General features: G+C 35.8%; 1 protein-coding gene across 2 annotated transcripts in view; it reads right to left on the reverse strand.

The window, feature by feature from the left end:
• The window catches only part of NR5A2 (nuclear receptor subfamily 5 group A member 2), a 112,659-nt gene that overhangs the window by 23,169 nt on the left and 73,310 nt on the right, over positions 1-16,180 (reverse strand). For both annotated transcript variants that reach the window (XM_026700453.2, XM_026700452.2), the window contains exons 5-6: positions 12,427-12,546; positions 1,637-1,784 (exon numbers count right to left, since the gene is read on the reverse strand). In XM_026700453.2, coding sequence (XP_026556238.1) covers positions 1,637-1,784; positions 12,427-12,546 — 268 coding nt within the window. The remainder of the gene's footprint in view (positions 1-1,636; positions 1,785-12,426; positions 12,547-16,180) is intronic.

The raw sequence follows: 16,180 nt of genomic DNA on the forward strand, positions 1-16,180 counted from the left end.
AACCCATTTTCCTGCAGTTCATGAGGTGACACAAAAATATGCTAGCATAATTTTGTCTGTTCCAGCAGCTGAACTCAGTTTTGCAATAACAAAATCAGTTAGTGACACTGTACTGGCAGCTTTTATGGGAAACAAGTTAAAGAATGTGATTGTTGGATCTCTTGCTGATGAGAAGAACATCATTTATTTGTTCTTACTATCTATCTATTTACCTATCTATCATCTATCTTATCTATCATCTATCTAACCTTATCTATCTATCCATCCATCCATCTATCATTTCTCTCTCTATCTATCTATCTATCTATCTATCTATCTATCTATCTATCTATCTATCTATCTATCTATTTATCTCTATCCCATTTCTATACTGCCATCACATTTGCATGACTCTGAGCAGTTTGCAAATAATACAATAAAAGCCATAGTTAAAAACAACATTAAAAATAGAATTAAAAAGAACAACTGAAAAGCAAAAAGGCAGAGAAAATACCTTCAATCCATCAACCATCCCCAAGGCTGCGTGGGGGCTGCTCTTAGACCCCATGTCAGTTGGCAGAACCAGGTTGTGATGCTTTTCCAAAAGGCTCAGAGAGAGGGCAAGATGTTCTGTGGTTGCATAGTTCTAACTCTATACCGGAAGATGGAACTTTTGACCATTTGTTTTAGTAATTGCTTGTCAGAACTCAAGGATGACTGGAAGTTTCCTGCTTCTACTTGGGTACCCTTGCTAAGGTAGTGCACCCCACCCACCTTGTAGATAATTTGTGGATTATCTTTCTTGCTTCAGCTTATTTGTCCCTCGTGTTCTTTTACTGTCATGCCTTTCTCTTCTACTCCTGCTCTGCCTCTTGCCCTTCTCTTTTGTTCCCCTTTCTCTTACTTTCTGTCCTGCGGTACAGTCTTGTTTCTCTGTTGCTCTCTTGTTTTCTCTTTCGCTTGTTGCCTCCATTGCTCTTTTTTAAAAACACCTGTTGAGAGATGTTGGGGTGAGTTTTGTGGGAGGATTCTGCCACTTCAGTTTTATTTCATTGGTATACCAACTAGGCACTGATTGTCTGTAAATAAGTTGGCATACTGTACATCAGATGTCTGGTGGGATAGGGGTGGGATATGATAGGGTTAACTACCATTTCGGGATTTACGAGCTTCCCTGCAGGCTGTGAGCTGCACGCCTGTAAATCGTCATCAGCATGCTGCAGGCAGAGAAGCAGCCTTTGAAACAGTCCTCTTTTCTTGCTTTTCTAACTGCAGCTGTGCCTCTTTCGGCAGCTGAAGTTGAAAAATCAGGAAATAAACATCAGGTAAGAGCCCGGGGAGTGGGGTGGGCAAAAACATCAGCAGACATAGAACCGGTTCTATGTCTGCTGCTCTTCAGAGCTACCGGTTCTATAGAGAGTAGATTTTCAGAGAGTAATCTTGTTGATGTGGAGAGAGAAAGGGGGAGAATGGGAGAGAAAGAGAAAGAAAGAGAAAGAATAAGAAAGATGGATAGAATTTTGAGCTCTTTTATAACATTTCTAATATTTTGCTGAACTGGAAAGAATAAACTCAACCTGCACATAGAGTTGGGAAAGGATTAAGCAGCAGAATAAAGTCAACCTATTTTCATTTAAATAAAAATAAGGGTACATACCTAAACTGAATAGCACCAAAAATTTGAGACATACAAATTCTCGTAGATCAAACTGTAGAGATCGTAGTTTAGCTACCAGCTCCTGTGCATGGCTCATGAGACTGTTGAGGGTGGCACCTGCTTGCGATGCGATTACGGAATAATCCACCTGTAAAAGGGCACCAGAATTTGATGACTTTACTTAACCAGGTACATCATTTTTTTAGTTCATACATTTGTAAATGGATGCCTTTTACCATTGAAGTGCTGGGACACAAGGAAGGCAAGGATAAATACATACATCTGCACATAGTTTTCGGTTTTGACCATTTCCTCCCCTGAAGAACTCTGAACCACGCCTTCAATTTTGATGAGAATTGTCATCACACATTCAGTATTTAGGCAGCAATATATACAAAGATGTATCTATCATATCTATCTTTATATCTATCTATAGAATAGAATAGAATGAGCTGGAAGGGACCTTGGAGGTTGTCTAGTCCAGCTCCCTGTTCAAGCAAGAGAACCTATGTCATTTCAGATAAGTGACTGTCTAGACTGTTCTTAAAAATACCCAGTGATGGAGCACCCACGATTTCTGGAGGCAAGCTGTTCCACTGGTTATTTCTCCTCACTGTTAGGATGTTTCTCCTTAATTCCAGGTTGCTTCTCTCTTCAATTAGTTTCCAACCATTGTTTTTGTCCTGCTCTTTGGTGCTTTGGAGAATAATTTGCCCCTTCTTCTTTGTGGCAGCCCCTCAAATACTAGAATACTGCTATCATGTCACCCCACATTCATCTATCTCTCTCTCTATCTATCTATCTATCTATCTATCTATCTATCTATCTATCTATCTATCTATTATCTAGTTGGCTTCCCAAAATTTAATCATCATTTCTCAGAAAAAGGATCAAGTTGGCTAGATAACACCTGCCTTAGTTTTGTGAGGTTATTGTGAGGATAAGAAGAATGAAACATGTATCTCATCCTATCTTATCTATTCTTTTTGTTCTCAAGAAGTAGGCTGAAATAAAATCTTAGCCTTTCTAGGTAAACATACTGTGTACACATATACATGCCTCTTACTGTCATACAATGTTTTTTAACACCACATTTAATCTGTTAATATATTCTTTCATTTGTGTACCCCACTCTGAGATAAAGTCTTCTATTTGTAAAACTGTGATATGAATACTACTGCTTATATAATCAGATTATATCACCCCAACTCAAAAGCAAAATATGAACAAGTTAGGGAATATCATAAGCCTTAACAAATATTAGAAATCAATAAAGGAAAAAAATTAAAGGATTTGGTAATCGTAAAATCAATAAGGAAGTGTATTTTTTAAGAGACATGTTTTAAGAAGAATGCATAGCTGAATGACTGGGTAGTGAACAAGAGTATTTTGAACTACAATATTTTATTGCAGAATGACTTATTTAAATCAACCTTCTACAGCTTAATGAATAACAAACGTGCTGGAGTTCAATTTCCAGATATAAGAAGTAATTGATTATTAACTGGAGATAGTTTATTTGGATGTTCTGTTTAAATTATCTTCATGACTGTTCTTAAAGCTACTGTTCAAATCTACCTGGCTTCAATGTGATTGTCTGTCTTATCTTAAGACAATAGAAAGTAGGTATTTTTTTCACAAGTTAGAAAACCAAGATAATTACATTTAGGTGGAGAATGAAAGCAAACTCAAAGTTTTAAGTTACGTTTATGTTGAGTTACCTTTCTTCTCCCTTGTTCTTGTTCTTGTTCATGAACTATGGATGAAATCACATTTGAATATCTGAGGTTCACAAGTTCATTTTCAGCATAAATAAATGATCTTAAATACTATGACCATTTAATACAATATTTGTTAGCTGTAAATAACAAACATAGGATTGCTGCAAAGATAGGCTTAAATGCTGCCAATTTCCCCTCTGCAATTTGTTGAGGAAATATATTGGAAAAAGATTGTCCCTTGATACGGTGACCAATTATACTTTTTTTCTTGCTTGCTTGATTTATATCCCATCTTTATTATTTTTATAAATACCTCCAAGATGCTAGTTGTCTATGGAGATTCTCAGTCATCCAGACCATGGTTGTCCCAAAGATGGTTTTTCAAGAGACATTTCATTTCTCATCCAAGAAGTTTCTTCTGGATGTAAGAACATCATAATTTATGCTGCAAGTCTTAATATTTTAGCTAAAATAATAAGGGCCACTAATTTGTTTGATCATAGAAGAAGTGTCTTGGATGAGAAGGGAAACGTCTTCAAGGAAAAACAAAGACAGCTTCTTGAATACCACCTTTGGGTCAAAGTGGTAGATTTACCTAATACTCCTTCCTCCTCCTATTTTCCCTTCCACAATGGCCCTGTGAGGTGGGTTGGGGTAAGAGAGAGTGACTAGCCTAACGTCAACCAGCTAGCTTTAAGAGAAAACATCACCTTCTCTTTCTAATAATAAATCAAGATTTTCCAATGAAACTCATGAATACTGGAACCATTCTCTTCCAATGATAATGTAAAGGGAAACCCCAATAGATAGATTCTTTTACCCACTGCTGGTGGACTCTTAGGCACTATCTCCTCTTTCAGATGCATTTAATATTTGCCGAACCAGCATATTTGTCTGGGAGGCAAGTCTTCATCTGCCACTCAGCCAGAGCCGACTGTATTAAATTTTTATATTTATTGACATTTCATTACCATAATTGACCGCACTTGGTTCCCTGGTAGAAGGCACGGGGATGCCTCCTAAGCAGGAGAATTGGTCCCCTGAGTCAGATTTGCAATTAAAAACAAGGCAGAATGGATTTTTTTTATTGTGTAAATATGATGAGTTGAATTTTCAGCTTTAGCTAGAGAATACGGAGAGCCAAGAAAACCTTTTTTTCACGAGTGAGCAAAATTATGACTCAGTGGAAGGATGACCCCCAAAGGTGTCAATCAGTTTATATAAACTCAACGGTGCATGAAAAGCTCCGGTTAATGTCTCTTGGAGTGGGGGTAGGGGGGAGAGTTCCTGTTAAAGAGAATATTATTTCTGCTACCTAGTCAATGGCCTATTTGTCTATGAAAGAAACAAATCCTTTGGAGCTAATATTTAACTCAAAATGTATGATTGAAAATCATGGAGGGGAGGGAATGAGGGCTGAATCCTGATGTTGATCCAGAGAGGAATTTTACTCACGTATTTAAGACTTATCCTTAACTATATTTGTTGAATAATTTGTTATAGAACAACCTCTGTGAGATGATTTGTATGTTATAACATTGCCATTAACAGAAAAAGAGATTTGGATTGCTGTTTGGGACCCCAAGAGACAATGTTGTAGAAGCTAAGGATAATTCCAATTTTTCCCTTTGAGATCTAAGAAGAATGACAACCTCAGAGTGAAAATGCAACACTAAAAATATTTGGGATTTATAGAACTTGCAGAACAATATATCTGGACTGTCACTATCTGGAAAAACTGTATAGGTAGTCGTTGACTTGCAACAGTTCATTTAGTGAACGTTCAAAGTTACAACAGCACTGACAAAAGTAACTTTTGACTGTTTTTCATACTTATAACCACTGCGTCATCCTCATGGTCATGTGATGAATATTCAGACACTTGGCAATTAACTCATATTTATGACGGTTGCGGTGTCTTGGGATTATGTGATCAGCTTTTGTGACCTTCTGACAATCAAAGTCAATGGGGAAGCCAGATTCTCATAACAACTATGTTGCTAACTTAACAACTGCAGTGATTCATTTAACAAATGTGGCAAGAAAAGTCACAGAATGGGGCAAAACTCACTTAACAAATGTCTCACTTAGCAACAAAAATGTTGGCTCAATTGTGATATAAGTCAAGAACTATCTGTTTTCATCTTACTACATTCATCTTATAAGATACTATCTCTCAGTTGTTAGGATGTATTAAGAAAATATCAAAGGAATATGATATCAGATAGGCAAGGAACGGGTAATTATAAAGTTCAGCTTTCTTACCCCTTTCCAAATTCCATCAAGGAATTGTTTATAAAGTTCCTACGGACAGTAGAAATGGGCTTCTAATTGTTAATAGTTTAATTGAAGGATGATAATGATTATACTGATACATTGTTAGAAAATTATTTCTCTGGAATAAACCGAAGTGGGAATTGGAAGTTAAAATTAATGATCCATGTAGTTAATGAGAAAATGGTAATTTATTTAATTATTTCTTAAATCAATCTATATATCACTTTCCATATATTTCTTGTAATAAAAATAAGAACTTGAGACAAATCCATATTTGTGCTTATTTCATGTGTTTGATTACTTAATACATCTTTTGTTCACTTTAACGATGCAGTGTTCTTTTTCCTTTTTTACCCAAAAGCAGTTTGGAATACAGTTATTCTTGGAGGCTTTCTCCTTTTGACAAATAATTTCAATTCAGAAGATTATATTGATCAATGAAATTAATTCATTATTCCATGAAGTCAAATCTGCATTTTAAGAATATATTATGCAGATTATTTAAAATATTTTTTTTTCAAGAAATCCCACCCCCACAACTTACATTTTAGTTTAAAATATTTGTAGCGAGTACTGTGGGGGATCTAAGAAAAGTCTTTTCAAACCTTTTTGTGAACAAGCATTCAGTCTATACAGGAATACATCCTACACAGAGACAGCATGCAGAATGAAATCAGCTTTCATTAAATTGATTAAAATTTTGATGACTTGTACAATATACGATGCCTGTCATTTTAACATGATATGCCAATAACAGAAGATAATGAATTAAGTTCTGCGCAGACCTCTCCCCCTGGATGATGTTAGAGAGGTTGCTAATTAGTTCTAATATGCAAATAGTAAAACTGATAACTCTTCAAAGTGATATAAAACATCTAGTATGTTTATGGATTGTGATTATATCAAGATACAAATTTTAAAAAAAAACCTAGACCCTACTACACACTTGTATTCCATCTCATGAAATGAAGATTGATATAAAATTGTTAATCTGTGTGTAAACCTCCTTTGTTTATACATAACTAGATGGACATATCTATAGCTCCTGTTTTGATTTATTTAACAATTTTAAATTTCTCCTTTTCACAGAGAACTTTCTTCAGCTGCGCAAGGACAACTGAGCTAAGGAGACGTGACTAATTCAAACTTATCTAGCATACCTCTATGATTAAGGGTAGATTTGAGTCTGGCTTATTCATTTAAATGGGTGTATCATTAAAATTAACCCTAACTCTTTATTATAAAGCTGTTTTGTCTGTAGTGTCAATTTGGTAAAGTTGTGGCCCATCAAGCAAACAGCATCATATTAGCCACATAAGAAAACTGATCGCAAAAAATCCCTCAGATGCAGATACCAAGCACAGTGGGTTCATCCTGCAGTTCAGTTCTACTATCTAAACAAAATAAAGCTTGCCATTGTAAAGAGTGCCTATGACAGTTCTTGCCAGGTGCTAGGACTAGATTTAGAGATAGCAGCCCCATGAAACAGCACTTGAGGAGCTTGCCTGTTGCTATCTGCCTGATGATGGGCTCGACAGCTGAAACAAACAGTGTGAACAGTTCATTATCATTTCGAAAGCTGGCAGCAATGTATGGTCAGCCTCATGTGAACATTTGTTGGTATGCATGTTACCTTTGGGAACATTTAGAGTGTTGGTGGCTATTCCCAAATGGCACACATGTGATCAGATCCATGCATACCAAATCATATGGCAGAGATAAATCTTGCACACCTAGAAATATGGGGTACAAGGGTAGTACAACATCAGCTATTTCAGAATGGAACAAAAGGAAGGAAATCGCCTCTCTCTTAGGGGACCATTTGTTCGAAGGCTGGCCCTGCCAGAGGCTGTATAAATGAGGAAGCTGTTTCAAGAATAACAGTGGTTGAACTAAGTTATGCCGTGAAGCATAACTTTACTATGGGACTGGTGTAAGATCTATCTTACTAAAGTTAATCAACAAGTCAAGCATGCTACATGCACTATAGTCTGAACAGATTTATGGCCATAAGACACTGACAAGGGATATGAAGGCTGCTGTACCAGCACTACGTCAGCTGGCACCACTTTGCAAGAAGACAAAAAACATTTATACACTTGCAATGGCATATGGGACAATTTACCATCCAGTCTGACTAAAAGGAGCATTCGTGCATGTGTTTGCTTGTGGATCAGCCCAGGAATAAAGTTAGAGAGTTAAGATCTGATCTAATGCACAGTAGAGCATTCTGTACATCTTCCAATAACCTAGGATGGTGGAAAGAAAAGGTGAAACATGGCAAAGTTTTATAAAGTATTCTTCTAGGGTGGGATTGTGTGTATGTCATTTTGTGTCTTCTGTGCACAAATTTGATTGTTAAGTTAGAGAAATACTAGGCATTTATAAAGAGCAAGGATCTTTATTCCCAGATTTCTGCACATTCCAGAATTCTGATAGAGAAATAACAGGGAGGAAAACAAACTAAGCTGAGCTGGGATTCCTCTCAAATAAGAGTAGCAACTGTGTAGTGAATGTGGCATCTGATGGTTCAACTTTTCCGGAATAGCCATAGCGGCTAATAGGGAAATGCTAATATAAGATTGCCATTCTGATAACTGCACTGGCATTATATTCTGCAATTTGGAGAAGAGTTTTGAAGGGCCCATGAAAGTTGAAAGCTTTCCAGTATGAATGAAGAATGTGTGTTTTACAAAGAACAGAGCCTCTTTTTGAATTTCAGAAAGGGTCACTAAAATGGCTCTGTTTATTATGGCAGTGGTAATGAGGGAGAGTGGTCCGTTTGTATTTCTGTTCTTCAATCCCTGGAAGATTCTCAAGATTGTATTGCCAAAACTATCTTTAAAGAAAAATAAAATAAAATGTATTTTAAAAGAAATCATTAAACAAATAAAATGGATAGTCTTATTAAACCTCTGAAATACGAGTGGCAAAATGAAAAGTGGAACTTTAATCATTTTGGTCTTGTGCATCTGGTGAAAACAACATTGTGATACTACCACAAATCCTAAGTTTTTTTAGTCCCCGCCCCCCCCCCAAAGATTTTAAAAATCTACGTCACTGTATAAATGTTTCCTGTCCCTAATTTAATATCAGATCGGGTGGGGTAAGGGATGCACAATTTGATTTCAAGGAACACCTGAAAGGTCATAATTCTTAATGTCAAAATTAGTATATTAAATTTGCTAATTTCCTCTTCCATTCCCATCCTTCTTTCCATTTGTATTTATAATTCAATTTTAAGTTTATGAAAGAGATTATAGGATGACTAAAATTGAAAATGAAATCCTTCAAGGTTACTGTGATGAATGCCATCAGAAACATATGTGATGTTGGGTTGAAAATAGCTTGACAAGGCAGGGCCAAAAGTGAAGTTAGTCCGATCTAGATATGATTTTGATTTAAAGGAGACTGTATCTCTGCCTAGAAATAAAAGAAACAAATATTTCTAAAGATTCCTTGAGTTTACAGTCAGTGCTTGTGCCTATTATTTAAATGTGACTAAATGCTGTGTGATGTTGTTGCAATCTGTACTTGTTTCTTAACGGCTTTGAAAGTGATTTGTAGAAATACTTAGCAGTGTGTTTTATTTGAATAAAAAAACTTCATAGCTCTTGGAAAATTCTCCCATACAGTACAATTTTTGAGGCCGTGATTTTTGGTTTTATAGATTATAGCTGGGTTGGGACTACATCACGCAGAGTTCCCAACCAGAACTGGTTAGGAATTTGAGGCATTGTAGTTGCAACATGTCTAGAGAGTATCTGGTTTGGAAAAGTTATAAAACTTTACGATTGATTTGATTTGATTTCTATAGTCACCCAGAATCACTTGCTGAGATGGGCGGCTATAGAAACCAAATAAATAAATAAAGTTTTCCTAAAAATGAAAACTTCAGTTTCCACCAGCTCAAGAACCATAGCTTGCTTTGTGTGCCACATTGAGGGTTGCACTCCAAAACTCCAAAAATTACATCATGTTTTGGGAGTGGGCTTCATGAGTTTTAAGGGGTGACATGCTGCTTTAAGCTTTCAAGGTTCAAAAGACCAATTTCATATTTTTTTTTATGCACATCTTTATTATTTTTATAAATAACTCAAGGCAGTGAACATACCTAATAGTTCTTCCTCATCCTATATTCCTTACAACAAAAACTCTGTTAGGTGGGTTAGGAAGGGAGGGGAGAGATAGATAGATAGATAGATAGATAGATAGATAGATAGATAGATAGATAGATAGACAGACAGACAGATAGATAGAGAATGGCCCAGGTCATCCAGCTGGCTTTCATGACTAAGGCAGGACTAGAACTCTCAATATCCTGGTTTCTAGGTTGACCCCTTTACCACTACACCATATGGGCTCTCTATGGACAAACTTTTTAAATAGTCATTTCTATAGTCAATTTAGTTTTGATTTCATATTTCAAAAGAGGATGTGGGACTCACTGGGTAGAGTGAGTCTTTGGATAAAATAATGCGGAACTCACTGGGTAGAGTGAGTCTTTGAATAAAAAAATTTGAAACTTGGCTATCAATTTGGGCCATTTCCCCCTTCAATCCAGGCTCTAATGAGAGTAAGGACAGAAAGGCCTAATTCAATGTATTATTTCTTGAATATTATTAATCATGGTTTATAAAACACAAGGAAATTTTGTGTCCATGTCTTCCTCTCTTGCTTTTCTTTCCCACCTGGTAGTTTATTTGAGATTTGCATTATATCAATATTTTTTATTGTATCTGAACTTTAGAACTTTGACTAGACAATCCATGCCCCATTGGGTCATCCTTTTAGACACATTTCCTTACAGAAACAGATCAATAAAATGACTGTGAATAATTATGTTAAACAACAACAACAATGGGGGAGAGAGAATAGCCCAAGGGAGTCATGCCTAAGGTGGGACTAGAATTCATCGTCTCCTAGTTTCTAGCCTGGTGCCTTAACCGCTAGACCAACTGACTCTCTTATACTTTAAATCCCCCCCCTCCACAAAAGGGTCCACATTTTCAGGGGTGCACTGGAGCATATTGTTTATTGACATCAATGAGTTTTTAAACAGCTTAATTTTGACCATGGCCGTAGTTAATGAAGCTGCGATCAAAGGGTTGAACTCACCTGCTTCATATATAACGTATGTCTCCTTAACCTAATGTAGAGCACACACAACAATCCATATAAATGCAAACGAATGGCTTACATGGTTTAAATTAGGGCTAAGGCTCTCTATGTAAATTTTGGAGAGCAATTGAATAATGTGGATTGCAGTCAAAACAAGCAACTGTTTCCTCGTATGTATTTAAATTGAGGCAGTTTAGGTTTCAGCTACTTAAATGCCAGTGGACCATCATTTGGTTTCACTTTGAATCAGAAATAAAATGCACAAAATGCACTCTGCCTTCCCATGACACTGTACATTCTTTTCCATTAGAGCTGTAATAAATGTTCAAAGGGTAAGGTTTTGATTTAATTTGCCTTGTCATTCTCATTTATTTTACTTGAAAATTACAAATGAGTATGGCCACGACACAAGGATGTTCTCTTGTGACAACCTATCAAGCTCTGTAGTGCTCCAAAGTGGGCTGAGTTCATTTTATTCAGGACGGTGAAAGGGAACTTCCTGAAGAAATGGATCCTAGAGGGCATTTGTTTTCACTTTTAAAGCTGTTTCTGGTTCCCTAATTGGGTCTGCCTTTCTCTCTCACACTCAAACAAGCCTTCGATTTCTGATAACACAAATGTCCTAACTTTGTCTCATTGTTTGGGCACCTGACTACGCTTCAATTGCGCTGCTTGAGACAATAGTACCATAGAGTAGAATAATGTAGATGGGTTACGTGCACCCCACATTTGAAGCGATTGGGTAAGAAAATACAAATTCTGTGAATGCTCTATGATTTATCTGACCTAAACGAGTTGTGCACACTGAATAGATGGGTAAATATGCTTAACTTCTCTTAATTTATCCTGTCTTTTGATAGCCGTGGAGAAGAGCCGTCCGTGGTGCTGACAGTTTTATTCTGACCACCAGGCCTTCTGCTCAGTCTCATCTCTAATTGTAAGATATGTGTCAGCGCTGCATCTCTGATTTTAAGTGTGTTTTTGCTGTTTTAGCTCTTTATGCTTTAGACATTTTTAGCCTGTAATGTATTTGAACAGAACTCTAGTCCGTTCAAAATTCTATATTTGTTGAGCGGGAATACAAGAAGGAATCTTGAAGCAAATATAAAGCATCCTAAGCTATAACTTATATAAATTAAACACTTTCACAAGGTTTTCCTTCAGTACTTATTATCACAAATGATCTAATCTAGTCTTGTCTGCTCTGAATGTTATTTTCCCAGGAGAGCATATTATCTGCTTTAAATTCAGCTAAACTAATTTTTCTTTCTTTCTTTAAGAGATGTACAATTAGTAAAGGGTTAGCTTGATCCATGACTTATTTACTTGACATAAATTCATAGAAATAAAGGGAAATGACCATTTATTTCACTGTTGTTTCTTCTAGATCTAGGCTATTGCTAACACATTTCATCCTCTTTATCTTTCATATGAATACATTTAAAAATTAAAAATATATATTTATTTTATGTTTAAAATTTATCATTGGGACTGGCACGGAGAACACTTTCCATTTCACTAATACTCTGCTGGTACTTATATCTCTGTTCAGTGGAAAATGCTTTCAGTGTGACACAGCAGTGCTTCTAATCTGTCTAAAATCTATTTGCAAATTCATTAATACCAAAACAACAACAACAAAAACTCAGTGATGTTACTATGCAAACTCACTTGTTGCCCAGTGACTAGAAGGATGGAGCCTTCCTTCCCATGTACCACTTGCCGATAAATATGATCTAGAATTAAGAGTTCACTCCAGCAGTTCTGAAGGAGCTTCATTTGGTCATCAACCTATATACCAAAACAAAGAAACAAACAAAAGAATACCTTGAGGTTATTGCTGTTGCTCTCTTTTGATCTTTTTTTTTTAAAATCATGCACTTCGACCACCATTTAAAGAGGACAAAAAAAAAAAAACACATTGGGAGAAACTTCCATATAAATTCTCTCATGCTGCTGCTCTAATACCTTGCAACTGTATTAGTAAGTTTTACTGCAATTGCCCATTCTGCGAAAGCATTTATTTTCTACAAAAGGGCACTGAAATTGAGGTAAGACTTTAAAGCTGAAATCATTTTCCCAATTGGGATAAGTCCTATTGAATTTTATAGGTCTTTTTTCCCCTGAGAAGATACAGACTTCTATTGCAGTATCATGAGATGGATGGATACTATCCATTTTTGTGAGAGTTCATATTTCCTATCTACAGCCTTTTTACCAATTTTCAGCGGGTTATTTTTGTATTTTCCCCTACTGAACAAACTTTGGCATTCAGCGGAGTCTGCTTAGTCTCTCTCTTATGCAAGGATGTATTGTAGAAGTAATGCCACTGATAGCCAAGTAGGAGAAGGAATTATCTTTTTTCTCTGAAAATAAATCTATCTTAGAACTAGTTCAAGGTAGCTAATAAGATCAATAATGAAAACCACAAAAATGATTCAATTGCAGAGGGACACAGCATAAAACAGAAATAAACGATATACTGTAAAAACGACATTGAAAGGAAGAATTAATGTAAATTAATATCTCAAAAGACCAATATAAAATAGCATAATAAATCCCCAGCATTTTCATTACAAGCTCCAGATTTTTATCTCACAAATCAAAGATCATCCTGAAAAAGAAACAGACTTTGCCAACCAGTAACATTTCAAAACAGATCGGACAAGTTGAATTTCCTTTAATGAATCAGTTATTCTTGCATGCCTGCTAAATGTAAACAAGTTGTGTTAATTAAGCATTAGTTTCAGAAAAAAACACAACTTGTTTTACTAAAGTACTTTTGTTCTAGGTTTGTATGTAACATAATTTGTGGTTTAAGGGATGATCTATTTAATGAGCAGTATTTCATAGTTTTGTAAACCTCTTTAAAAATTGACTTCAGTAAAATGCTGTGCAAAAATAAAAATAAAAATCAGAACAAAGTTTCTATAATAATAATAATAATAAAAAAGAGAACTTAAGGAACAATGTGTAAGTAACCCTATGTGAAAATTTTCATATGAACTTTAAAAGTGAAATTACTGTTTGGCATTTTGTGAATGCATTGGTTTGGCCCAACCAATGAAATAAGGGAAGAAAGTGAAAAGACAAATCAATTAAAACATACGTACCGTAAAAATATGATTGATAAAAAGCAACAATATTTGTCAGACATATAAAATTTTAGTAGAGACATAAAAATACCACTAATATTTTATTTTTAAAAAATTAACTATAAACTGTTATTTTGTAATGTGCTTTATATCTACTTTCCAAAATGATTAAAATATATTGATTAAAAATGGACATCTTTATTGTTCTTTTAAACTGTTTTTATCATTAGACTTAATATTTGTAAGAAGCAGAGTCTTGTACAAGTGGGCAGTTGCTGAGATTGAACAATTTGATAAATAAATATTAGTCATGTATTTATTTAGTTGTTTGTTTATTTATTTACATAGTGCTGAAGCTCAGTACTTATCTTTAAAGTTGTAGTATTATATTTGTGTGTGTGTGTGTGTGTGCATGCATGCATACGTGTATGTATTTATTTTCAGAGAAGAGAGCCATAATGTTATTTAGCATTTTAGAGATTCACAGAATCAACATACCTTTTCCCAAGGGAAATTATTAAACAATGGAAATATGACTTTTTCACAGACATATAAATATTCCTGTTGGTATTTGAATATACATATCTATCCTGGCATAATGTGTATTTTTATACAGAATGCAGAAGTATCATCTGGTAGCATTAAGTAGAGTTTCAGGAATGGTTACTATAACAGTAAACCTAAGATTCAACATAGGGTCACTCAACTCTCCACTATTTAAGCACTGGATCTGCCTTGTGGCACTTTAATGCAGCATCATAATTAATTGCAGGAGGTGGCAGTCAATAAAGGAAGCTGTCATAGCGTCTCATGAGGAATTGAATCAAACACTGCTTCTAGATCTGTAAAAAAGGAGTAAAAGGCACCTCCATTTGGTACACTTCGAAGGGAGACTTAGTACACTTCAAAGAGGGGTGGTACAAAGTTATACATTGATATATGATGGAAAATTGTGATCTGAAGCTAGCTTCTTCCATTGCTGGAATTCTTTCTTGAACCATCCAATCAATTGTACAAGCAACAATTTTGTATCCATAGCATTTAAAACCTTTAAAGCTAAAATGCCAAGGCTCTTGCTGTAAGATAAGAGATAAGATAAGATAACCGTTATTATTGTTTTTTTTTTACTGTGAGCATACTGGGACACATGCTACATACACACAGACACACACAAACACACAGACACACATGTCCATCCATATATATATTAACCACTGTCCATTTTGAATACAGAGCAGAAAGAGGAGACTTAGAATCATAGAATAACAGAGTTGGAAGGGACCTTGGAGGTCATCTAGTCCCTGCTCGAACAAAACTGTGACTGAATCTAGATCAGGGGTTCCAAACTTGTGATGACATGTTATCGTCACCTGACGGATTGCAACTTTCTCCCTTTTGCTAAATTGGGTGTGGGTGTGGCCAGCACATCTGCCCTGCGGGCCACGAGTGTGGCATCCCTGATCTAGATGTTCTTTTTCAGATACCACGAAGCCTCCTCCCAAAAGGTAACACAGAAATCAAGTCACGAAGTAGCGTGTAGCGTCCCAGACAATCTTGCAGACCCTGCTCAAGCATTTCTTATATGCTTTGTCCTGGTTAGAAGGAAGTGAGCTACCAATAATCTTTTCTGCCATCCTCACCACTCTCTGCACTGGTTGCTATATCCTGTGTAATATTATGCCTGTAAGGCTACTTATATGTTGGAAGCTGTTCAGTCTAAATCAGGGGTCTCCAACTTTGGCAACTTTAAGACTTGTGGACTTCAACTCCCAGAATTCCTCAGCTGAATGAAGTTGCCAAGGTTGGAAACCTCTGGTCTAAATAATGTTCAAGTCTCTACTTTGACCTCCCCTGCATTGCAGCTAATGCAATCCCCCAGTTTGAACTTGGCTGCTTTTCAGTTGAGACTGAATTATTACTCTGCTGGCTGAAATACAGGCTTAAACAAACTCAGGGCAGTCTATGTTGAATCTTGTCTTATTAGTTGAATCTTGTCTTAGTTTTGTAAGCAGATACAGCTCCCTGGAAGTAACAAATAATGGATAATCTGGCTCATTGTGGGCTCACTCCAGTCTGTATCTATGCTAGGATTGAATAAAGTTGGGAGAATGCTCAGGCAAAGAATGATCATTTTATAAAGAGATAGAGTCATTATTTCCTAATATTTATATCATTTATTGATTCAGGCTTTTACATTGACACATCTAAATCATACTGTTGGGTAGATTCAATTGTATTCTTATAGAGAACATGTATGTGTTTACTGAGATTCTGAAATTGAAACATTAATGCATATATTAATCTCCCCTTTGATTACAAAATACTTAGAT

This window comes from Pseudonaja textilis, chromosome 3 (genome assembly GCF_049901715.1).
Source record: "Pseudonaja textilis isolate UNSWEBS1 chromosome 3, rPseTex1.2, whole genome shotgun sequence".
Classification (NCBI taxonomy): Eukaryota; Metazoa; Chordata; class Lepidosauria; order Squamata; family Elapidae; genus Pseudonaja; species Pseudonaja textilis.